General features: G+C 45.1%; 1 protein-coding gene across 1 annotated transcript in view; it reads right to left on the bottom strand.

Moving 5' to 3' along the window:
* The window catches only part of ASXL2 (ASXL transcriptional regulator 2), a 118,432-nt gene that overhangs the window by 20,872 nt on the left and 70,495 nt on the right, over window positions 1–27,065 (bottom strand). The window contains 2 exon segments of the mRNA XM_059833402.1: window positions 2,091–2,217; window positions 9,338–9,453. Of these exon segments, the coding sequence (XP_059689385.1) occupies window positions 2,091–2,217; window positions 9,338–9,453 (243 nt within the window).

The following is a 27,065-nucleotide window of genomic DNA, read 5'->3' as shown; positions in this document are numbered from 1 at the left end:
TGATCATCTTTCTGAGATGAATCAGGACCAGTCAAGTAAATCAAGGATGAAGGATGGAAAAAGAGGGTAATTATTGAGAGGGAGGGAATTTCCATCTCATAGAAGTGCCCGAGTTTGACCGATAGCACAACGTTTTACCCACGATAATTAGTGTAACAGATGGGGCATAAGGGCAGGGACTTCAGAAGTACACACAGCTTAAACAGACAGGGACTGCGTACGTGTCGCAGAAGATGGTGAAGCAGGATCAGAACCAGCAGGACAGTGAAGCAGAGGAGCAGATCCTTGCTTTTTGGAAGAGATCTCAGCCTCAAAAAGCCAGCCCTCTTTTCCTCCTGTACACAATGCTGCTGACCCCGCTCCTGCCTCTCCCTGCTCCGTACCACATATTCTAACCCTGCATCTCTAAATTCTGTTTATTTCTTAGGTCCCAACACCCCCCCTCCCCATTACAGCTGCCGAAGGACTTCATGACAATGAATGGCTGAGTGATAAAAGAACAGATATGATTCTCTGTGCAGAAACATGAACTGATGTAAAAAAGAACTCCTCCCCTAACCGTACAGAGATACTATTGGGCCCTAAAATAGAAAATGACAACTCAGGAAAGAGTCTCAGTATCTCAACAGTTCTATGAAAATGCCTGCTTTTGGCAGGGTCAAAAAAGCAAACTGAATGCTAGAAATTGTTAAGAAAAGATGAACAAAATATAGAATACCAAAATGACGCTGTACAAATTCAGAAGGCATCTTGCACCCTGAATACTGTGTACAGTTTTCATTCTCTATCACAAAAATCTTTCCATATGAGGAATGAGAAAATATAATAGGACTCTTCAGACTGAGAAAGAGATGTCTACAGAAGTGATGGGTAGCAAAAGTGTTGAATAAACAATAGCTGTTCATTGCTGTGTGATAATTAGAAGGAATCAAATAAAGGTGTAAGGAGCCTGGCTCAAACCAAACAAAAATGAGTAGTTTTTGCAGTGTGTTGTTTGCCACAAGGCATTTACAAAGTCAACACTCCACCCCCCAGGTTAGGCAAATCCACTGAAGAAAATCCCACCCAGTCCAAGAACTACAAAGACATCTCTTCTTGCTTTGGAGGTCCCTGAGCACAACACACTTCATTCTGGAAGAGCACTGTACATGCCTGCCCTGCTTTTACAAACTTTTTCATGCATGTGCTATCAGCAGTGTTGGACACAGGTCACCAGGCTAAACGTGTTTGATTTGATTTGACAGGCCCGCTGTTCTGACTTCTGCCACAAGTACGAACAAAAGCAAGTTGGTGTTCAGTGATCTGTGAGATGGTACAGAGCCACTACTGGTAACGTCTGCAGATGACTCGACAAATTGTGGATAGATAAAATAATGACAGTGCTAGTCTACAAAGTAATTTACTTGTACAACGTGAAAATCAGTCTATACAAACACAGAGGCATTTCTTGCATCTAAAAGAAAACAATTTGAGTCACGCTCACAGAACCAGGAGCTCGTAATGGAAATCAGTCACACTGAAAAGAATTTCAAGAAAACTAGCTAGAAATAACTACTGAGAATTTATGATAACTTGTGAAATGCTGCTGCTGGTAAGGGAGTTAACGCACTGTTGAAAGAACAAGAGAAGAGCAGTGATCTCATTAATTTCTAATGCAGCATAAATGCTGGAAACCTCCTGGGGATCTTTCAGATCAGAACGTACATCTTTGGAACACTACATGAAAGCCACACTACAGATGGAGAAGCCACTCTGGGAAGAACTAAATACAAAAAGAAACACCACCTAATTTGCTTAGCCATGAGAAGTACCTGACCACAGCGTACAGCCAACTATAGGGGAGGACATTTGTCACAGAAAGAAGTTTTTTAACCAGTCAATGGCACAATAAGATCTATTCAAGATCTATTCTTAACTGAATGCATTCCTAATAAAATCAAAGCCAGGAAAATAGAAGCTAGACTATTTCAGAAACAAAAAGAATACCGTATGAAAAGAGCACTTTCTTCTCTCATCCCTTAAGAACAAGAAAAGGCAAGTCACAGAGACACGACAGTGAAAGAACACATAGGAGTGTCACCGCCACTTACTGGATTTTGCAGGCGTGGAGTCACTGGCTGCCTTGACGGCCTTCAGAAGGACGTGCTGATTAGACGACACGGGCATGCCTGCTCTGCATTGCTGCTGCTGCTGCTTTTGCTGCTGCTGTTTCAAGGCCTGGGGAAGAGGACAGAAGAACACGACCGAAGAGAAATTAAAAATATTCTTAGAAATTATTAGCACACGGTACAAACTGCTTGTTTTACAGCAACCGGTAGTTGGGTTCTGATTCTAACTACGTCAAAAGTTCAAAACAACTTCTGAAACACATTCCGTTCACATGGGACACAGACACTGTCTATTTAAATACACCACTACAAGTAGACAGATTTCCTACCTTTGCATCTAAAGTAAAAAGTTAATGGTTGCAGAAGATCTTAAGTTGTCATGAAAAAAAAAGGATCTCTGGAGAATGCAAAGAGAAAGGATTCCAAATCTGGAGTTGGTTCAAGAAGTAATTATACAAATAACTTCAAAGTGGAAGTACCATCATGTAATTAATTTCCAACTCCTGAAGAAGCAAGTAGCAACTTACTTAAAACCTTCAACAGAGACGCTACCCATTAGGAAGGACTTTTTAAATTAGGAGAGTAACAAAGACTAAAATACTAAAGGGAAGAAAATAAAATCCTTTGTTTCCAAAAAGACTGTTAAGGCAACCATAATACAGCCTAAAAGGCACAAATGACTAAGACAAGGAAGTAAGAAGGCATTTGGTTGAAACTGCAGCATTTACCCAAACCACAGTGTCTGTTTTCAAAAAATGAAATGCAAACCCACATAAACTTAACAGCAGAATAAATTACAACAGATCAAGTATACTGCGGAAGTTCAAAATAATAAGTAACGGGAAATATTATGCTGCATATATACAAATGAGTGGGACTGTTAGCTAGAGATCACCACTATCTTTAATAATAATCATTAATAATAACAATTATACAGTTAGCACTATGAGAGAGAATAAAAATATGCAGGAATCTGCAGAATCTGCCACGTGAGAACAACAAAGGACAGACTGACTTTCAGTTTGTAAAGACACAAATGAGGGAGACTGACAACAAAAGGATACAGATAATGAACGGACACATTCGATTCCTATTTTCCAATTTATTAAATAGTTCCTATTTAGCCACTTCTACCACAGGCTAAAAAAACATTCAGCCAAACTGAAACACAGCAAAATTGAACATCAGCAAGAGGAAGTATCCTCTGCAATGTACGATTAACCTCCTGTTATTGAGGGCAAAAGCTTTTAAAAAGAAGAAAGACAAAAAGAGACACCTGGCATTCATACGAGTAAGAAAAATCCAGAAACAAGTTCGAGAAAGCTTTTACAAATTCTTTTCTGATTTGAAGATGAACTGCAGGCAACAGAGAATGTCAAAGTACTAGGCGATGAAGACCACTAGTATGTTCAGGGGGCTGTGTGAATCCCATACTTCCCGTATGCAAATCACTTCAAATATTTAAGGTTTTGTATATTCAGTTCACCTATTCTGTATGCCATTTAATTGCTGCATTTTTCTCAGCTTAGGTAAAACAATTCTGCTTTTGTTCATTTTCGCAGTGTCCAAGGTGCTCATGCCAGTGGGGGCTGAGGCACATGTGGGAGGAGGAGGAAACAATTATTCATTAGATACCTCTTTTTAAATTCCATGTCAGCTTCGCACTTATGTTCTCTGTTATAAACATTTGGGGTTTCTTTCATATTTCTAAATTTATATTGAGTCCTGTCATAACCACAGAATAATTCGGGTGGGAAAGGACCTCGGGAGGTCTCCAGCCCAACCCCCGGCTCCAAGCAGGGTCAGCTTGGCCTCCACCAGGTCGCCCAGGGCTCTGGCCAGTCGGGTCTTGGAAAACTCCAAGGACTGAGATGGCACAACCTCTCTGGGCCCCCGCTCCACTGCTGGACTGTCCTCGCGGGGAAAAAGCTTTTCCTTATGTCCTGTTTTTCCTTATACCATCCAACTTATTCTCACTGTCCCTCTTCCTTCACCATACTGTGACAAGCCTGGGTCTGTCTTCTCAGTAACCTCCTTGTAAGTACCGGGGGGCAGGGGGAAGGAAGGGGAGAGGCCCTGCTCCCCCATAACACCCTACACCAGGCCCAGCATCCCTCAGCTCCCCCATACCAGGCCCAGCTCCCCCATAACGCCCCACTGACAAGCCCAGCTCCCCCATAACACCCCACTAACAAGCTCAGATCCCCCATAACACCCCACTAACAAGCCCAGATCCCCCATAACACCACATACGAAGCCCAGATCCCCCCCTAACACCCCATACGAAGCCCAGTTCCCCCTTAACACCCCACACTAAGCTCAGTTCCCCCATAACACCCCATACGAAGCCCAGTTCCCCCTTAACACCCCACACTAGGCCCAGCTCCCCCTAACCCCCCACACCAGGCCCAGCTCCCTCTGACACCCCACACCAGGCCCAGCTCCCCCTGACACCCCACACCAGGCCCAGCTCCCCCTAACCCCCCACACCAGGCCCAGCTCCCTCTGACACCCCACACCAGGCCCAGCTCCCCCTGACACCCCACACCAGGCCCAGCTCCCTCTGACACCCCACACCAGGCCCAGCTCCCCCTGACACCCCACACCAGGCCCAGCTCCCTCTGACACCCCACACCAGGCCCAGCTCCCCCTGACACCCCACACCAGGCCCAGCTCCCCCTGACACCCCACACCAGGCCCAGCTCCCCCTGACACCCCACACCAGGCCCAGCTCCCCCATAACACCCCACACCAGGCCCAGCTCCCCTCAGCTGCAGCCCTGCAAGGCCCCCCTCAGCCGGCCCACCTCTGTCAGGAACCAGCCAATCAGGAAAGCACTCACTACCCCGCACCCGCCAATCAGGCGGCAGCTTCCAGGCGCTGCGGCTGCAGAAGGTTCTGGAGGCGGCGGCGGGTCTCTCCAGAGACCCTGGAGGATGGCAAACCCCTCCGCCAGCACCCACCCGCCGCTCGCTCGTTATTTTCCTTTGGTTTGCCTTGAAGTCGTCCTTTGTTCTCGCTGGGTGCGCTGTGCTGCCCTCAATGGAGGGCAGATGTTCCTCAGCCCACAGGTGCGCCTGCACAAAGGGCAGCTCTGAGGCAAACCCCGCCGTCAAGGCTGGAAACCACCGCTTTATGCTACAGAGTTGGAAAAAAGCGTAATTCAAAATGGCGCCGTTCAGTCAGTATCATCAGCACCTCCTTTAATTGTAATTTAAACAAAGAGCAGCACGGACCTCCAGCAGCAGGACCAGGAGCTGCTCCTGAGCACCCACTTCTTGCTCTGGACCTGCCTATAGTCCCTGGTAACGATGTGAAAAACCCACAGGGACACACATAATGGGGAAAAAAATCTGTATTGTACAGCTCCCTTCTTCCCACAAAAGGGGACAAAGCGACTATTCACCCACCGGAGAGCTTTTGGAGGCGCAGCCTGACCCAGGCCCTGCCCGTATTCATTCCACGTATGTGGCAACAACAGCTAGAAGTGTAACGGATAATGATGAAAGCCAACGATACAAACCTTATCAGAGCAGAGGGTGTAATTTCTAATCCTAAAACACCATGATGAGATCTGGATGGAGGGAGGGGATCCTTCCCCTCTGCCCAGCACTGCCGAGGCCACCCCTGGAGTGCTGGGTGCAGTGCTGGGCTCCCCAGTACAAGAGAGACATGGGCAGACTGGAGAGAGTCCAGTCTTGGGGCCACCAAGATGGGGAAGGGACTGGAGCATCTCTGCTGCGAGGAGAGGCTGAGGGAGCTGGCACTGCTCCGCCGGGAGCAGAGAGGGCTCGGGGGGATTGAGCCATGTCTGTAAATACCTGCAGGGAGGGTGCCAAGAGGACGGAGCCCGGCTCTTCCCAGCGGTGCCCAGTGCCAGGACCAGGGGTGACGGGCACAAAACAAGAAATTCCACCTGAATACAAAATACACTTTTACTATGAGGGTGACCGAGTGCTGGCACAGGTCGCTCAGAGAAGTTGTGGAGTCTCTCTCCTTGGAGGTACTCAGAAGCCGTGTGGGCATGGTCCTGGGCAACTGGCTCTGCGTGACCCCGCTTGAGCAGGGGGGCTGGAGCAGAGGGACCCCAGAGATCCATTCCAGCCCCAACCAGTTTGGGTTTCTGTGATTCTGTGGATTCTGATGGCACTGGGATGGCCACTCAAAAGCTAGGTAAGGATGAGATGAGGTCAGTGGATTGGAGAGGACCAGAGGAAAGAATTGGAACAGTACCTGCCTTTTCCAGCAACGGGTGAGAAACCACCCATCTTTCTGGATCTGGATTATAAATTTCAAAGTCTCAATGTGGTTGTTTTTTGTATCAGCACACACTCACTGTAACAAAGGGGGTTTCTCCCCATGATTGTTTCATCTTCCCAGCAGGATGAGCACTGACATGTCTCTGCCAATTTAGATTTAGATATTGTAAACCTCTAACTCAGGATTTTTCCAAGCGATTGTAAGAAATGCAGCCATCTGCTTGCTTACTGTACTGTGTGCTGATGGCACACCACTGCATGCTGTATTATTCGGCTGTATTTTACAGTTTTAGCTCTGATATGTTTATGAACTAAATCCTGATCCTTATTTCTTAAAGGACCTGATACTTATCGTCAGTATAGCGGCAGCGTCGTGTTCCAGGGTTAGAAGTTCCCTCTTAGAAATCTGCTCTCTCTTCCCTCCAGTAAAATTATAATTACTTAAAACTTAAGGTAGGAGGGCTGAATCCAGGCAGCTGTCTTCTCCAGTGCACGTTAGCAAATAATCTGGGTCACAGACATAATTAAAAAATGTGAAAGCTTTCTTTAATTCTTGTTTCCCTCAATATCTTATGTTTTTCCTACTACTCTACTTACAACACTGCTGTCTCCTTCCTGCTATCTGTGTTTGCTCATTCTATCTACTTCTTATAACTTTCTGACCACAGTGGTAACCATGTTTAGGAAGAGGTGGAGGATGTGGTATTTGGTCAAAATGGCAAAATTCCACTGGAACTAATACTAAGCAAAGGATTGGGCACGGAATGTTCTTAATTTGATCCAAAGTTAGAGCAAACGTTGGGCAGGTAAGGTAGAACAATTGAACGGTTATGGTGTTCTTTGGCAATACCTTTTTTTTCCTGTGTGCCTAGAAGGCAAGTTATTCACTATGCTACAATTTGATGCTCTACTCTGGGCCAGAAGAGTTGAGTTCAGGGAGAAGAGCTGTTGTGATGGAAGATGATGACCATCAGAAACAGCTTTTTGCCCTACAGAGAACTGCAGAACGGCTAAGTACGAACAGATATGCTATGCAGACATCAAGGCCTCCGTGTGGTTCCCATTTCTCTTTCAGGGTTACCAATTTCTTCCTCAAACCAATAAAATTAACAGTGAAACTGAGAACACTGTCTCAATTTTGGAACTCACTGGCTCTGACATCTTTCATTACATTCAGCAACAGGACTGGAACAAGGATGCTTGGGAAGTAGACATCTCAGAATAAGAAAGCTGGGGGGCTTATAAAGCAGAGACAGAGGGGAACGAATATAAAGGTGGGGGAAGGCTGGTGAGAGCGGGAGCATGGGGAATTCAGAGATGAAACGCAGAAAATTATTAGGCGTGTAAGGACAGAGGCTGGGAAGAGAGGAGGAAAGTAGATGGAGTGTAGGCTGGGAAACAGTGTAGGTTTGGAAATGGAGTATGGGTTTGCCCAGAGGTCTCTTCCAACCTGTGATTCTGTGAAATGGACCTACAGACCAGAGAAAATGAAGAGGAACTGCTGAGCACAAGAGGGAAAAGAGGACTGTTTATAACAAACCCTGAGTCTGTTTGATCACTCTCTTAAAAGAGAAAAGCCTTTGCGGATGTTGGAGAGAAATGATTGCCAGCCAGGCTTAAAGAGGGATGAGGAAGGGAAACCAAAGAGTATAGTTAATATCTTGCTGAATTAGTGAGAAGCAATTTTCTGAGGATTCAAATGAAAGTGGAAGCTTGACTCTGAACTTCAGAAGAAAATCTGCCTGAAGTGACAACACAATCTCGCTTCTTTATTGCGGCCATCAGCAAGCAACATCACAGTAAGACTGATGCTTCTGTCGAGAACCAGCCAAGTGGGAAAAGAAAGGAAAGAGAAGATTCCCTAAAGCCGGCATCTCATTTTGACATCAACTCAACTCTCTCCTGCTGGAAACAAAGGTCCAGTTTATCCAGTTGCCTTATCTCCCCCTGTAATATTCTCCTCAATAATATATCCTAATTAGATCCTTCTCTCTCACTGCAGATCCTTTTCCCAAGGCCACAGGCATCTCTGTTAGCTGAATGCCATCCTGAGTGTTGCTTCTCAGCTGGAAGAAGTCAGGAAAACAGGCTGGGCTGGAAAAGGTAAATCCTATCTGGAACACATCATGATTTCATCTGTCTGTGACAAGCTTCCATAATGCCTGGGCTAGCACCTCCTCTGCAACTTGATTCATAACTCCTCGCAGATTTTTACTTTACTACGGAGTAAATCTAACCCTGATAAAGCATTTCCTTTCTAAGGATCACGGAAAACTGAGCAATGCAGTTGGGGAAACACCTGCAAATAAGACACTTGGGGGACTAATCCATCTTGCATTTTTCATTAGGAGGAACAAATCATTTGAAGTACAAACACTTACCCCATTCCATGCTGTGTGCACACAATTAACGCTATCCACACAAGAGTCATTCCCCAAACATGGAAAATAATCAGTTCTCCTCCTTCTCTCATAACACCCAGCAGAGGTGCAAGGCAAAGTCAGTGTGCTCTCCTTCCCCTTCTTCCCTCCACATATACACACACACGCTGTGCCCACAGAATTCCGTGGAAGGGAAAGCATTGCCCCTAACCAGGGGAAGAAGTCAGTGGATTTAATACTTTTCCCCGAAGGACCTTCCATTTACTAAAACAGATGGTAGAAAGCTAAGCACACTCATCAAAAGGTTGGGTGAAAAGAAACAACATCTTATATTCGTTCTTTAAAATAATAGTAATATAAAAATCTTCAGATGCTTATTTAGGGAAAAAGCGAAGAACTAAATAGCACAATATTTTGAATCACCTTTAAGAGAGAGGGATGTTTTAGCAAAACCCTATTTACTATGACACAGCCAGGAAGTCCTGAATTACTTCCCTGCAGAGTGCAGCTTCACTGAGAAAGATGATTTACCAGAGAAATAAAATTACTGCAACGATCCCTAAACTAGGTTCCAGATTATGCTACTTACCTGTTTGAGTGCCTTCTTGCTGTGCTTCTGGGATGAGGAGATGACTTTGCCTGTCTGGATGGAAGGTGACGGGCAGCCTGACTGAGGGGAGGATGTCTGTGACAGTCTAGATGACACTACAAGAAAAAAACATATATATATAATCCGGCCTTTATACGTTTGCCTGCAGCACATTAGCCAGTCCTCACCATTTCAGATCATCTCATGAGGCTCATGAAAATTGCACCTCTAGCAAATGTTACTTTTTGCATGAAGAATCATTTTTATTTCCTCCCCCCCACCAAGGCAGCTGTTTTCCTCTGAAAGCCAACAGCAATTCATTGCTGCACCTGCAATGAACTCTGAAGGTAGATCTGTGAGACTGGGTATGGAGGCAGCCAGTTAAAAAGAAAACAACTTAAGTTAGCAAATTCACAGTCTGTGTATATAGCTGCACATGAATTTGCATAGATAATAATGCCCACTGTAAGATCAAGGAAACAAAATGAGAAGTAAGAGAATGTTTGAGCCTGGGGCGGGGAGAACCCCTACCATAAAGGATGATAAACAGATTCACATGTAAACTGTTTCCATTATTGCTTCCTGAAGCAATTAGTTCTAGAATACCTGAGGCTAAACTAGGATCCTTCTGCAACAGAAAGGAGTTAAGAGATAACGACAACAGCTCTTCATTAACAACAGCCACAGTGTGATCCCGCTCAGTATCCACAGAGAAGGGAAGCTCCAGAAAATAATGCTGTGACAGTAAGCATCAGAAAGCAACACTTCAATAAAATGCACAGAATTAGTAACAACAAATTATAAAGAGTAAAATTCTCACATGTGGCATGGACATTAAATGAAAAGAGCAAGTTTTTCAGAAGGCATACACAATAGAGATGAGGTAATACCAGACTCTGGAATGTCATTAAAACCAACAACAATAAAAAGGTATGGTAAGAAACCGGTAATTTAAAAGTCACTGACAAGTTTACCGTACCCAGATGATACACGCACACGATAAAGATGACACAGTCACACAGCGAGCAGAACTACCACTTAAAAGGCAAAAAACCCCCCCCGATGTTATACCAAGACTGGAAAGAAAGGTTATATCTGTACTTTGAAAGAGCAGTAAGAGTGTTTGTAAACTTGCATTAGTCTCTCAATTTGGTTGAAATTGCAGTTCAAGAAGAACAAGAAGATGCTGGAAAGGTCACAGTCTGATCAGCACCTGGAGAAGAAAAGCAGGTCTCACAAACCCATTGGAATTATTTGAACGCATCGATAAAGAGAACTGGAAGAAAAGAAAGTCTGTTGCTAAGAGTTCACTCACGCTCCCAGAGATTTTCAACAAAAGGCTTCTAAAAATTATTTGGCTATTGTTTAAAAAACAAAGAATTGGCATAACTCTGATGCTGGTTGGGACAGAAGGCAAAGAACAGAACCAAATGGTAATCAGGCAAGAAATCAGCAAAAATTCTGCAAGGTCACGTACTAAGTAGGGAGCATTTTAGTGCTTCGTGATAGACTGGAAGGCAGGAAACAGTAAAATATTAACTGTTTAGTTCAGTTAAGATCAGAGCAAATTGCGTGGAAGTTCAGAGAAATATAATCCAGAGAACAAAAGACCAAAAATATGAAGTAAAACATTGAAAAAGGAATAAGTAAATTTTTGGAGAAAAAAACCCTGAAGATACTCAGAACCTGTAGCACTCTAAATGAACTGTGTCATCGCAGGAAAGGGATCCATTACGGCTGACAGGTATATGAAAATGGCCAGCAAGATGATGCAATGTGTAAAGATGGAAAGATGACGTATCTAAAATTCTTACAGCGTATTCACATTGACTGTCTCCAATACAGTAGTGCTGATCACACAACATCAGCAAAATTTGATGGGATTCAGGAAAGTAAAGAAAACGATTAAGGACACAATAAAAAAACCTAAGGATTTTGAGAGATTTGATATTATTCTCAAAGGAAGGACCATGAGTGAAGCATACAAAACAGAACGATGTAGCTTTGTGTCTGGGCACCCTGTTTCTGCGGGGAAAGCACCATGCTGGCAGCCACCGGGCCACTGTCGTCACCCGGAGAGCCTGGACACAGCAGAGCGATTGCCCTCCCTCCGACACTAACCAGGCACATTCCCAGGCCACCGCCGCTGCAAACGCAACCCTCAGCTGCAAAAACGCTGCGCCCCCGTCCTTGTAAAACTCACCCTTGCTCGTAGATGTTAAACATGAAGAAAACACCGGTTCGGTTTAACATTTCAAACCCAGGCACAGAATCAGATTGACTGTTGCTGGGGTTTTGAAACATTTGAATAGCAGGAACATAAACCACATCCTCTTTGAAGCCTATCACTGCTAAAACAACAAGTTCTGCATGAAGTAGAAACATTAAGCCAAATACAGGCTTCTCTTCTCCACCCTCATATTCTATTCACATTTTCATTTTTATGCTGTCTTTGAACAAAGAAAACTCATCTTTTCAAACCAGGAATGGCAGCACAGGCTAAAACCCACACCTGGGACAGCAACTCATCCCTAGAGCACATACAATAAAGCCGCATTATGACATTTTGCACATCCTCTGACTGTGTAAAAGCCCTCGGTGCCACAACGGCTGCTGTGTTGGACTGACAGCTGTAACCACAACAGATTCGCAAGAACTAACAGGAGAACTTGAGAAAGCCAAGAAAGTCACAGCCGCTCGAGCTCAGCTGTGGGCCCCAAAGCGAAGGGGGGATGGATGGGAGGATAAACCTGTGAGAATACACCCCTGTGTCCTGGGACCCAAAAGCTCTCAGAAAGGTCACATCCTTTTAAGAACTTTGCACACAGCCAAGCGGAGGTGTAACACAAAGTCGTGCACGTGTAGAAAAATATTCAGACTCCCATAAGGATGAGGCTTGACAAGCTGAGTTTGCTTCCTTTGAACAGAATTTCAGTCAAGTTGGTGCTGTCTTCACTTCAGGCTTTCTTGTAATTTGAAAAATATGTGGAGCTGAGACTATACCTCTTGATGCCTTTAAATCCTAAAAGCACTTCCGGAGGGAAGCTGCAGATATAATTACAGAATGTAAAGCGGCACCTGGGCAAGCAGTGCATCCAGTGAGACACTCCCATTTTAAAATACTCGATGAGTTGCTTTGCGCTGTTTCTATGTAAATAAGGATTTCCTTGATCAGCTAAACATCAGGGAAGACTGTGGGCTAGGACCTGACAGAAACGAATTTCAGTAGATTTTGTAAATTAGAAACAGTAAATGGAATCCCCTCATCCCACAGAGGCATGCGAGAGATGGGATGGAGACATCACCTTGATAATACGTGTAAGGACAGAAAAGTGACTGAAGGCCAGAGACAAAAAAGCCTCGGGTATTTGAGAGTGCTGGCTTGGAGAAGCAATTAAACATATGCATCCGTAGCCAGGATAGCTCCAAAACGAGTAACTCTGCACACTTGGCCCGAAGTCACTGTGCCAGCTAGTTCATTCACGGGGTTTCATTGCTTCCTGCTGGTGGTTTGGCTGGGAGAGGGGTTTGCCAGGTGAAATGTTAACAGTTCCCTAAGAATAAAGTAGATGAGATAAAGTGGAACGTGTGTCAGCCAAACCTCACGAACCCCAATTTGTTACATAACCTAAGAACGGATCCAATATAGTCCCATGCTCCAGCTGCAAGAATAAATACTGGAGGAAGGTCCATCTGCAGTCAATTACAGCTGTAATTTGTGGGATAGAGACTCCTTTACACTTTAGACTTCTTACTTGACATGTCACCCACACAAGAGCATTTCTTCTTCTAAGAAATGAAATTATAACAGAACTTTAATTATGTTAAAGGTCAATTAAATTAGAAATTTCAGTCTGGCAAGATCTGATGACATTTTACAAGGTATGGGGTTCCCTTAAGATTTGCAAGCCCTAAACCATTGGTCAATCAATTCTCCTATATATAGTTATAAAGAAACTGTGCTAACAGCAACAAAGAGAAGTAGTAAGAGTTATTTAAGAATAATTCATTGAAGATGATAAGTGGTTAATTCTTTTAGAAAAATTGCAGTAAATGGCTGCAAATATTAAATGCAGGATGTAGTCCAGGGATCCCTCCTGACAGAAATAATAAGACTGTGCAGTTTCATCAAGAAGCTGCCTCGTGTCTTTCCTTTGTGGAGTCCCGATTCAGGGAACGCTAAGGACTTTCTGCTTGACCCTCTTGGATAAAGGAATGCATCGATCAACCAGAGCCTCAAACGAGGCAACTGAAGTATGATTTGACCACATGTCCATCTTAACAGCGTGCCATGTCGTATGCTTTCCCAGCGTTTCCAGAGGCAATGGTGGAAGGAACGCCACAAGTCCCCTGAGACCCCAGTACTTGGATCACATCACACGCTCTCGGCTGTCACCACCCAGTGCATGACTGGTCTGCTGAAATCCTACCACCAAAGAAGCACTAAGACTCAGAATTCTTATCTGGTGTTAGGTACCAGCACAGTTCTGTACACTGCATGAGACTGAAAATAACAGAAAGGTGAAGGTGCTCAAAATATTTTTACTTTTTTTTTTTCTTGGGTGCCTCACCTTGCTCAGGTTATTTATCTTTTAGGGTGTGAAAGTAGTGGGCTATTTGTTTGAAATCCCACTGGCTTCCACTACGCATCTGCTCACTTGCCTAAGATGATACTTAATAGTAATATTCTGGCTAATGTTTGTCTTTCACAAACAGTGTCAGATAAACAACAATGAGAAAATACACAGACATAGCTGATCCTGCTTTGGGGCAGCAAGATTGGCTGTACAACTGTAATGTCACTTTAAGCTCAACATGTCTGTTAGAATCATAGAGATCTTTGCTCACTCAGCCAATAATTTACTTTTTGATTTATTGCCTTATCCTCCCTTGTCACTGCATGGAGCGCAGCCGGCTGCAGGACTGGGCTATTCAGAGCACAGTGGTTTAAGACAGCGCAGGCAAACACCTGGAGCAGCACTGAGCCAGAGAGGAGGGAACAGGAAAGCAGAGGGAGATCTTACAGCGAAACAACGGGGATGATGACAGAACTCATACTTTTTTGGCAGGCACTCAGGCAACTCCTAAATCAAGATTAAGATTTTCTTAAACTGATGTAGCAGAAATGAGTGGCTGGGTTTCTCAGGCTTGCTTCAGAAGAGATGCAGAGGACACTGCTGGAGAAAGCAAGCATAAAGCATGACCTTGCATTTATACAACAGTTTTATTCCAGTGGCTCCAAAAGAGAATTACTCTTAGGGTCACTCAGCTCAAGGTCAACCTTGGCAGTTCACTTTACCAAATGCTGGCATATGGATATCTTGACTAACATGCTAACTGTTTACCAGCATGAAACAAAATAAAACCATTAAAAATGCGCTAGAAGTAAAGGAAAAATATAGCTGCAGTTGTTGGGAGAATTTGGGAGTCAAAATACTTCCAAATCAGAAGAAAAAAAAAAGATATAACAGTTTGCAAAACTAGAATTTATCTGACAACAAGAGTCTTTTGCTTGAGCTATGGCTGAAGACAACCAAATCCAACCCACCCAAATACTACTAGCCTAAAAACACCGCACCGACCCTGTATTTTGACACTGCAACAGGCTCAGTGATGTAAGCAAAGGGCACAGCCTTCTGAACCGCTCGCACGACGGCTCCTGGAACTGTGGGGTTTTACTGGATCTCTCATCCTTTATCTTTTAAAGATCAGAGATAACAGTTTTAAATATACTATGCAATAAAAGAAACTCTCATCTTTGGGTAAGTGGAATCAAACTATTTTTGAGCAATGAAATTGTTCTGCTAAATTTATACTCAAAGCATTAGATTTAAAAAAAAAAAAATCTAACAGGGATTATCTATCCAGCCTTTTGCTGGATAACTGCTTCATGAGCCACACCTAACAAACTGCTCTGGCTGCACACGCTGCAGAAATCAATGCCATCGTATCAGTGGGTAACGCATCCTGATCATTCATTCCACCCATTAGGAGTCTGCAACCTGTAATCCTGCTGCCAGCGTAAGTTTGATTTATTATTTGGCACAGAAGCGGCACTCTTCTGTACAGTCTTCAGGCATGAGATATTTACTCTTTGCCTTTAAAAGGACCAAAATGCAGCACGATCTAGACACAAGACATGTCCCATGGGCAGGCGCTGCCGCCAGCCCTGCGCCTGCGCTCGTCACTCTTGCAGCAGAGCTCGGTGCAAAGCCACGTGGGCACACGGACTAGGTACTCACCTCTGTGTCCGGCTGGAGCTCGGAAGTAGGAGCTCTACGGGGGTTTTGTCTCTGATTTTGTTTGGGCTTGGGAAGGTGTAATATAAAAAGAAATTAATATAGTAGATCCAGAGTTTCTGCTCAAGGGGTTGCATGCATTTCCATGGGGTTGTCTGCCTCGAAATCTACACATTCAGAAAGAAAAGGCTGCACTTTACTCACTTGGAAAGAAAGTACAGTCAAGCTGAACTAAAAATACAATACCCCCCCCTTCAACTATGTGCAGTCATAAGCTTAAAATAACCCAATTTTAAACAGCTAATGGGATCCAGATGTATTACATGAAAAACTTTTAGTGAAAGCCACCAAAACACGTTTTGAGAAGCACAGAAATGTCTCCGTTTAATCCAATGCCCTTCTTTTCTACAGGTATGCAGTTTACCAGAACGAGAACGGGAACTCAGCGTTGAATTCATATCAAAACAATACCATACTCACAAGTGAGACAACCATTTTAAGAGAGTTCTCCCCCACAGGACTGTTCCTTGCTAAAATGAAGGAAGCAATAATGCCCAAAAATACTGTCCAATTGCAACTTCCCAGAACTCCCCCTCCTGCACTTACCCCGGGTAAAGCTGAAGCTTGTACTGCTGTGATGAGGATCACACATTCCTGTTATCAGATTACGTTTTTATAAACATAAAAAAGATCAACTGTTTGCTTCATATGGAGACACTGGAGCGTATCTTGCACTGGCAGCTCTGAGAAAACAAACTGAAGTACTCAACACATCTGTGTCTGATCCCTCATACATCTCCACGCTCTGGTCATCCCACCTAAGCTCTCTACCCTCTTTCTCTCCCAATTTAAAGCTTTCTTAGAGTAAATTTATTCATACATGCTTCCTTGGTTACACTGAGTAATTCCTCCACTCCAGGAAAGTACAGAAATTAAATATTAACAAACACCTTAAGAAAGAGGAGGAAAGAGAAAAGAAAATATACAGCTCTACAGCTCTCTGATCTAGTGAAGAAATAAAGTTGGCACCAAGCAGCTTAACATCACGAAGAGGATGGTATCGGATCGCTTAGAGAAAGGTCTGACAACCTGAGCTGCCCATAGCAGCCAAAGACTCTACGTCAAATACTGGCAACACTGCCACCAAAACCTACTGTGTGTCCATGATAGCTCTTCATCAGCGGGACGGGTCAATGCAGCGCTCTTTGGGATGCAGGACCCAGCACGGCCCTTTAGACTGGCTGCGGTACTCTCCAGCCCGGGCACAGAACCATCCCTCAGCATTATCGATGTTTCAGACAACATCTGTCATAAAGCCTTATCAGCTATGGAGATCTCCCAGTTAACAAACCCCAGGCTTACCTAAATGACACAAACGTAGTTCTGGTTTCAGCCCAGGCACGGGGAGGACACATGACTATGTTTATTATTTGCAGCGTGCAGCACATCTAGGAACACCAGCCACAGACTTCAAGACCCTGCTGCAGACAGTATGAGTGCAAAAGGAATGAGAAGTCTCCAGCCCAGCAGGCTCAGAATTTAATTATAAACCAAATGAAACCAACAGAAACAGTAAAAAGAAATGCTCGGTAATTTGTGCCCCTATCACTTCCTAAGCTTACGCATTTTCAAGTTTTCTGGAGGACATGGCGATGACAAAGGCACAGCTCCCTGGGTGTTCAGAAAAGTCAAATCATGATCATCAAAATGTTCTGAATTTAGAGATATGTTACTGATCCAAACAACACTTTTTCAGCTGTTGTACTAGAAGGAAGAAGAGAAATAAAGTATTTTACATAAACTCGTTAAAAAATTACAGCTGTAAGTGCTAATTACCTCAGCTGACATCAAATTAGACAACATCAATGAGTTGTTCTGGTTTTTGGGGGGGTTTTGTTAAAACCCAAACATTATAGCAGATGTGTGCCTTTAGGAAAAAGTCAAGACTGTAAGGGTGAGTGATGAATCTGAGATATTCACGATACGCACTACGGTAGCCCAGGCAGCTGATAGAAGCAATCATTCACTCTCCCCGTCAATAAACACCCAGCACTCACTGGAAGTCATCTGAGAACCGACCTTGGCAGCTGCCACTGTCTGGCCTCAGTATATTACTTCAAAGATTTCAGTGTTTGCTTTTTACTTTACCTAAAATACAAGTTTCCATGTCAAGAACACTTCCCTCTTCCCTAAAAAATACCTTTAGTGCTCAAAGAACTTAGCAGTTCACCTAAACTTCTCTCCTCTTGGACGCTGAGAAGCAGAAGTAAAATTATTCAGGTCAAGGCCAGTTGTGTAAAACCAAGAACTGAATCTCACAGTCCATCCCGTCAACGCTTACCGCCACAGAAAATTCAGGTTCTCGTGTTTCTGGTGACAGCATACACGTACTTCAGGCCTGTCCCTGCAGGTGACCGCAAAGGCAGTGGAGAAAACCCATCCCAAATTCATAAACAATACCTGTACCACTTCATGATGAGACCAAAAGATAGAAACACAGGCTGTGAGTAAGAGCACAGACGAAGAAAAGAGTTACCCTGGCACGGTGGAAAAGCTGTCGCCTTCACAGCCGCCCATGCGATGGTCAAAGGCAGCCAGGTGACTCCTGCCGCGAGGCTGCTGCAAAGAGGGATCACAGGGAGACGTCTGCACTCCATGACTGCACTTGACACCAATGGCTGATGACGGCCTTGAAACAGAGAGTGAGGAGGATGCGTCGCCCCACAAGGAAAAAGTCTTGTTGTGTGGATGGGTTTATATGACGATACAAAAGTGGGGAGGAACGTCTATGTTCAAGTGAGGGAAGACAGGAAAATCTTCCTCTGAGCATACCAGCATAAGAATTATTTTGAAAAAGGCCAGTATTTTCTGCTCTCGCACCACACAAGCTTCTAGCACTAACATTTAACTACTAAAGCAGCCAGTTTTGACGTGACCGATACCCAACTGACAGCGTCCACCTTCCTGGTATCCTTTTGTGGCTCAGTTTGAACACGGCACCTACTACAAGGAGCCTCTTTATCCTTGACTTGCAAGTCCTTCAGGAGCAAAATTTACAACCTACAGAATAGGCATTGAGATGAGTAACTGCAGGACAGGCAGGGTGTGGACTTTGCCGTGCTAGCACCTCCTGCTGTCATGCAGGGACACGTATACGGGCAGAAGCAGCAGCGCATCTCTTCCGCCTCACTTTTCAGGCATTCAATTCAAAAAGGAGCACAAAAGGTATTTCTGTATTGCACGTGTGAAGAAGGAGAGAGATTAATTGTGCAACAGCACGCCCACTCAGCGGGTTCGCTCTGGCTGTCATGGCCTGCGAGAGGAAATGCGGGCAGGTCACGGCCACCTCCGGCACACGACACGTTTGGCAGCTCTACAAACACGGTCACTCAAAACCCGGCATCCTGTGCACAGGAGATGCAGGCTTCTGTAGACTTCTGATACGTACTCAAAAGCAAGGATGTGAATGTAAGCACGGCATCAATAAGGCACCGTGGAAGCAGAAACAGAGGCGGATCTACTGAGAAGCATGAAGGAGTACAGACACAGCACTTGTCTTTCTGAAACGTTCACCTTGCAACACAGTTCAACAGTATGGCTCAGCAACAGCAACACCAAATTAACACCAAGAGAAAACAGAGAAACTCATTTGCTCATATGAAATGGTACCAGTGCATTTGCATGTGTTAGTCACTGCATTCCTAGGAATGCATGGTTTTAAAAAAAAAATACAAGAGAAATCGCAGCACACACAGAAAATGCACAAATGGCACTTGCTGTCGAGTATGTGTTCAAGCAGTGCCATCTCCCTGAAGAGCTTGTCAGAACCCAAAGCTCTACCTCATGGTGTCAAGTGTGAGATGCCCACAAAGCTCAAGGGAGCTTCTATTGACCGTGGTGACTGGTATCACTGTATTTTTAGTAACAATTTATCTTTAAGAGAATCCAATCGCTATATAACTCATTCTCTATGGGAGTATTTGCTCTGAAGAAGTAACACACCTGCAACCGAAATACACCCCATACAACTTTGTTCCTTGTAAAGCAACCCCCTTTGGGCAGCATAGTGAAGAAACCCCCGTAAGTTTTAGTGAAGATTCTTCTTATGCTTCTTTACAGAATCCTTCAGTAAAATATCTTCTTTTTTGAGTATTACTTGTGACTGCCTACCCATACTTAAGACACATGTGTTCCTGAGCCAGAACACTGTCTCTGGAGCACAGCAAGTTTAAGGTACACAAGGAACTGATCTAATGGTTTGCTGTCATCTGAAGGAGGTCTTACACCTCCACCCCAGATGAGCGCTCCGTCCCTTCCCTTGGACTGTCCCGGCATGCATCAGGTCCCTCCATGAGCTGACTCAAATTGTTCATCAGGCACAAGGCTGCCAGTCTTTTTATCTCTAGGTTCTGTTTTCGTAGTGCTACCGAGGCGTGCTGGCTCACAGCGGGGTCCCCATGGCTGCCCAAGTCTTACCTAAGGTGAGTAAAGAGAGGGCACGGACCAGAGTCCTGGGCAGAGAGAGTCTTCCGAGCAGCTCAGCTGACCCTCAGCATCTCTTCACAGCAGACGCTTAGAGGCCAGCGTAAGCACGACCGCATGCTTCGGATGCTTTGTTTTGGGGTAACAGAACACACTTCTAGGTTGCTGACTCAAACACAGAGCAGATTAGAGGTGGCCAAACATGAACTGTATAGGAAGCTAATGTAGGCGTTCGAAGAGGGGAAGATGTGGTCACATTTCTTTGAACTCCCCTCCAGGCTCCTGCACCATATATCACCTCGGTGTGACTGCATCGGGGGCAGCACGGCTGCTCTCCATCTCGAGTCTGAAGAGCCACTTACAACTAACTCATTAGCTCTCAGGTCTCTTTGATCATTGTTACTGCAGCTTGTCTCTGCCAATACACATTTTAATAAAAGAAAATAAGCCATTTAAAAATCTTGTATCCTGATTACGGAGGCTCTCCAACCCAGCTACGCAGCAGCACAACCTGGAACCTGCAAAGGTTTGCACGTCGCTCGCCCAGCTACCACCTCACCTGTGCCTGCGAGGTGTCTCACCGACTAATCCACGTAGTAAGGGTTTGTTGCCAAGATACACGCGCCTGAAACCAAGCCTCCGAGGACAGCACAAGTGCCTGAGCGAGGGTTATTTGATTATTGTGTGTTTCATGAGCGCAGGAGAGTGATAAGCAGTTATGCCTGGACTGTAACAGCGGCGATGCCAATGCATTTACTGCTGAGACAGCACTAGCACAGGGTTTAATTTTTTGGAGAAGAACCATGAATTACCCACTACACTGAAGCTTCCTGATTTTCACCCCATGAAGCAGCATTTTTCTTCATTGGTGAAACCACACAGTTGACCTGGAAACAGTTGATTTAGACCATACAGGAATTCTCCAAATAACTTTTATGCAGAGAAACTCATGAAGACAATACGATGCCGATGATCATGTTTAACACCAGCTCTAGGGTACCTAGCTGAAATGTAGGCCTGTGGCTCAGAGTCCTAAATTAGAGGTCAAAGTATAGCCAGTATAGATGAACTTAAACTGTTTCCCTGTACTGCCTTCTCTGCTTTTACCTACTGTCACTGAAGGGACCGCAAGCTCCCCAGGGCAGGGATCCTGCGGAGAGCACCCAGCACAACAGCCTCCGATCCAGGAGCCACGCTAAAACAGGGTGGTAACATGTCCAGCTAAGGGGTTGCTATCGGAGAGCAGGAACCTTAGCTAAGATTAAATTCAGTTTCTTCTCTGGTGTTGAGAGACCAGTTTCTAGAGACCCCTGTCAAAAAATATCAAAATGGTATTACAGCTCTTCCTCACACAGTTGTTTGTCATTAACTCTTCCTGATTCACTCCATATGGGAACTATCGCTCAGGAACAGCGAGGTCTGCATGTGGAATTAATTGTCAACAGCACTTCCAACTCACACCCCAAACTACTTTTCATTAATTTGCAAACGTACATTAAAAATAGCCGAGAAACATGACATCTTGTCAGCTGCAACCCAAGTGCGTGTCGGGCCCATCGGCAGCTGGAGCAGCGGCTGCAGCACAGCCTCCGCAGCCACCCAAGGGCTGCTGCAGCGGGGCCAGCCAAGAGAGCAACTCCCGCGTTTTGACAATGGATTCCACAACTCTGAGCTGAAAACAGAGAAAGAGCCAAGCTGAGATACTTACAGTTCTGGTGAGAAACGAACGGCGCTTAAAAACTTGCCTCCCTGTCGACCCCAAGACTGCGCTCCCTGTTCCTGTTGTTCTGACCTGTGCCCTCGCCCATTGCTGCAAACCAGCTACACCGAGAGTCTCGGACGCTCAGAAATGCAGGCGCTATGTTGTGGAAACAAAAAATCGTTGGTCTTTTTTTTTTTTTCCCCAGCAAGAATCTACGCAGTCAAATTTAAAGTCCTGGGCTGAGGCACTGCCATGGCAGTGTATTACACTGGTAAAATAAGGCTTTTAAATGGACCAAAAAATCAATTTCCCTACACTTTATTCTCAGCAGCAGTTGAAGAGATCCTGCTGATGTTAAAAGACACTCCCCCTTCCCCAGACAGACAGACAACCAAGCCCCAAAATCAAAGTTTGGCAAGCAAAAAAGGTCTTTAAACGAAGATTGCTGGGCAGCCTTAGCTACAGGCACTCCCCCTTCCATTGCCTCCCAACGGCACCGAGGCGAACGTGCTGCTCGCAGAAGGAACGGGCAAATCTCCCCACGCCCCTCTGACTGCCACCGGCACTGCTAGGACAAGCGCGAGGAGAGGCAGGGAAAGCATCCTCATCACACACAGCCGTTTGCTTGGCACTTACTGAAGTCTTTCGATTCTGAGTTATCAGCTGCTTGTGAATCAACGTGGTAAGGAGCAGGGTAAATCTCCTGGATCTGTCTATAACATATGGAAAGAAACCGCAAAGTCTTAAAGACATCAGCTCGTGCAGCCTTGTGAGACCATCAGCAAAAGCTTTAACACCTCCAAAAATTAGGAAATTACTGTGGGCCGTGTTTAGAGGAGAAAAGAATTAACTACTGAACCAGAAGATGGCAAACTGCTGAGGGCACAGGGAGTGTGGCTGTATTGTCAGTAAGGACAGAGACGCTCTGTAGTGCTAATACACATACTTCATTTTAAAAGATCTAACTTCCCACAAGTGATGAAAACATGAGAAAATCTGACTGGTAAGAAAAACGTTGCCAAGAAAGCGCAGTTGAAAACTGCGGATCATTACACAGACATTCATTAGACCACCAGTAAGTCACAGGTAATCACATTACCCATAGGAAATAGAGAATAGGAAAATTCTTCTCCTAGAGGAGAAGCGAAGAAAGCAATTAAAATAAAAAATTTATTAGATATTACTACGAGTCCTGCACAGTTGAAGATGACTACCAAGCTGGTAGTAATCACAGCAAGTTAGAACTCTGCTCTATTGATGCTAAAAATACGAAGAGGCAGTTACGCGACCAATACTTATTTGAAAAGCAAAGTGCCGGAGAAACTCCAGTTCCTCTGCGGTAAGCACAAGGCAGTGCTACCTAGCCAGAACTTTTAGAATACATGTTACCCATTTCTTAAAAACTAAATTTCAGTACGGGTAAAAACATTTTTATCCTCTATTGGATGTTTCTGGTCACTCAGGGCAAACGCTGTACAATACTGATCAACAGTTATAAAGATTCCTCACATCCCTACATTTCAATAGTGTGTGTATATATATAGTTTATACATGGTTGGACAGGAAATTCAACCAAATTCGGTGTGCTCATGACAAACACCATAACGTGGTCAAGTCCCATTAGAGACACAGAATTTGCATGGAGCTGGCGCTGCTACCGAAGCTTGATGGGCTAGTGGCAGCACGCTTCCCAGCTGTAAAGCCAAGCTGAAATACAAACGCTCTCAGCTGCCTAAAATACACCTCGCTCTTCGTAAATAAACAGAGCTCTCAAAGGGTGGCAGGTTCTGCCCCAAACACAAGACAGCGGGATTGCTCCGTCAACGTAGTTTTCACCAGCATGTGCAATTCTACCGCATGAGATGGTTCATCTCCTTGAAAGACTGACCTGAGAAAAATAACACTATACTTGGTCCTCTAATCACTAACATATAGTTTAACCTGGTTTCCCTCCAGCATTTCTGGAGTTACGCAGCGAGACATCTCCTTAGCACTTCTCAAAACCCTTTTTTTTTTTTTTTTAATGACTTCTGCAATAGTGAAAGAAGGAAGCAGAGTCTGAAGATGTCACGGTCAGCCTGCCTGGCTGAACACCACCAGACCCAACTGCTGCCTACTGCGTGTCCTGGCTGCTCCTCGCAGGACCTGTTCAGCAGCCAGGTGTTACACGTGTAGAGCAAAAACGTATCTGACAGCAAAGAACATCAGGAGGTTGTCAAGATATCCAAGTATCATATTCATAAATTGTGTGGAAAAATAAGCAAACAGTGAAGTGGCAAAGTTTGCTGATGGTACCAAGTTATTCAGGGAAAAACACACGGGCTGACGAACAACTTGTAGGAGAGGGGACAATGACCACAGAGAAATGTTATCTTAGCATTATAATAAACACTTGTACAAAGGCCTCAGGTCAACAGTGGTCAAAGCAAGCAGAATAATAGGAATTACCAGGAAAGAAGTACAGAACAGGAGCAAAATATACACGCACCTAACTTCTTCAAGACTGTGTGCCATTTTCATATTGGGTCTAAATACATCTAGGTGAGCCGGAAAAGCCCACCAAGGACGGAATGGCCCTTAAATGAGGAATGATAAGGGCCATTCAGCCTGGAAGAGATAACCGACAAGTGATAGGATGAGGGTCTGTAAAATCCTGAATGGCATGGTAAAGTGAACAGAACAACGGTTCAGATTCAAATACAACAGCTGGAGACTTCTGGATGACGTGAAATGAGACTTGTCATGTTCTTGTGCTCTTCCTGCACCTTCTCTCTGGGCTACTGCTGTTGATCAACACTGGAGAAGACCACGAGGCTATGCAGGCCTGTGATCACTCGCTATTGCTGTTCTTGAGCACACCAAGCTTTCAACGAGCACACCTGAGACTGAGCTGGACTCTTCATTTCTAAGACCTTGAGCTGTCAGACTGCCAGTGCTGAGGATCGTGATTTCTGCCTTCAAAAAAACCCAACCCACCCTACCAAAGTTTCTTCTGCATGCAGGTATGGAAGACACACAACCTCAGTAGCACAGTACACGTAGTTAAAAAAAACCCAGTACTGATTCAATAAACAACAACAAGTTTAAGATTAAAGGGAATAAGGAAAAAAATAGATGTTGAGAGGTTAAAGGAGGATCCCGTCATGCCAGTGAAACAAGAAATTCAGGCTTTACTCAGAAATGGCTTCAAATGCAGAGAGATCAAACATCTTCTGAACGTGCATTTTGCTTTGAAGAACGAAGCGGGTCCTCAGCTGGCAGGACGGGCACCGAGGTGCCAACCACACAAGCGCTGCGGGCTGTGAGGCCAGGAGCCGTCAGCCCCTCACTCTCAAAGCAGGAGCTCCTGCTGCGTTTCCCAGCGAGCGGCCCCCGAGCCTCTCCGATGACCTGGCAGTGAAGGCTGTAGCTGGTGCACGCAGATGCCTAGCTCCCCGTCCACTTTCCAGAGATCCATAGAACTGCCCAGGTTGTCAGGGACCTCAAAAGATCATATGGTCCAACCTTTCGTGGGAAAGGCAGCCCAGATGAGATTATCTAGCATCTTGTCCAATCGCGTCTTAGAAACCCCCAACAACGGGGACTCCACCACGTTCCCGGGGAGGTTGTTCCAGTCGATGATTGCTCTTACTGCAAAAAATTTCTTATGTCAAGATGAAACCTCTCCCGGTGCAACTTGTACCCATTGCCCCTTGTCTTCTCCTGCCCCACCCCTCACTGCAGAGCCTGCTGTCAGGCTTGGCAGCAAAAATATTTCTAATGGTAATGCAATACAGTTGGAAAGTCTGAATTAAATGGAACAATATATTGATACTCGGAGACTGTTAACGAACACGCATGCACTGGATGTGATGTCCCTAAGCCTCTAGCTCAGAGAAGCACCTGAGAAACCTGCTGTACGCAACCAGAAAGCTCAGGACTGAGACAGAAGTAGTTTTACTGCTCCTCTGCTCGCCCTGCGCAGCTACAGCCACATGCAACAGCTTTCAGTTCCTCTTTGCTCTCAAACTCCAGCTCTTTGGCTGAATCCTTCCAGTCCATCGTGCCTCCAGTGCACGTGGATGCCCCCAAGGGCGTGGGGATGGCGCTGAGCGCGGGGGACCGCTGCTCAGAGGACCACGCACCCTTCCCAGCTACCACACGCAAGCGGCCGAGGCGCAGGGCTGATGCTGCCCTCCCAGACGGGCACCTCTGGGGGCCAAACAGCACCTGCCTGGGGGGACGAGAACCCCTGAGAAAACTGGCTTTTTCTGAAAAATGTTTGCCATATTAAATGGCTGCCCACTCTTCAGTTTTCGGCAGAACAAATCAGGGACTTGCAAATCACATCTCCCTACATTTCAGTGGAAATATGTTGGGGCCATACAGTACCTTAGAAATAGTGTGCTTATGGGAATAACCACCCCAAAACGACTGTCCTCCCCACGTCGGCCAGGGACACAAGGCAGGAGTGATGCCCAAGGCTTCATGCACCGGACAGCAGCACGATGCCCCCGACTCCAAACACCACAACAGTAACTACAGCTTTGGGCTGGCTCTTCCCCTCGCAGAAGAGGACGGGGAGCTGGGCCGAGCTCTGCAGTGAGGGAGCGCAGGCGGTGAGCAGCAGGCTGGCGTGTAGAACGGGCTCTGAGCACAGTTTAGCCAGGCCAAGACTGAGAGTTTGTTAAAGTGCTGGGAAAGGATTGCAGAAGTTCACTCAGTAAAAGCACAGATTGACGATGTCCTGCGGAAAACGGATCTGGCGTTTCTCCAGCAAGCCTTAGGATTTTCAGTTGCTGAGGAAAAATTCATGCACGGGAATTCATGCAAAAAATCTTCCACTGTAGATTTTAAGTTTATGACCCATTTTTCTACATGTCTAAAATGCTTACCAAACGCAGAGCCACGTGTAAGTGCCTGTGACCACAGCCTAATGACTGTTGCTCACGCAACTTAAAAAATGTGGTGCTTGCTGTGAAGTCTAATGGAAATACAACTTCTTGACCGCTAGAGAGTAAGCCCTCGGGGGCTGTATACCCCATTATGAAAAACTACAGCTCACTCAAAATCTGGATACTGTGATACACTAGCCTAAATAGAAGATACACTAACCTAAATAAAGGAAAAAGGAACATTTTGGGCTTCGTGTCTGCAGATTCCTCGGTAAATTGCATAATGTGATACTCGGGAAACAGCTTCCTCATGAGTCACGAGCACAAGCAGGAATTGGCTGTATTTAGAAGAGCTGATATTTCTACCAAATCTTTAGCAGGAAGAAACAAAATGACATAACCCAAACAGAATTCTTTTTTTACATTTTTTT

The sequence above is a fragment of the Gavia stellata genome, chromosome 2 (genome assembly GCF_030936135.1).
Source record: "Gavia stellata isolate bGavSte3 chromosome 2, bGavSte3.hap2, whole genome shotgun sequence".
In the NCBI taxonomy this organism is placed as follows: domain Eukaryota; kingdom Metazoa; phylum Chordata; class Aves; order Gaviiformes; family Gaviidae; genus Gavia; species Gavia stellata.
Note: the sequence above shows the minus strand (reverse complement) of the source record. Positions and strands in the feature narration are given on the sequence as shown.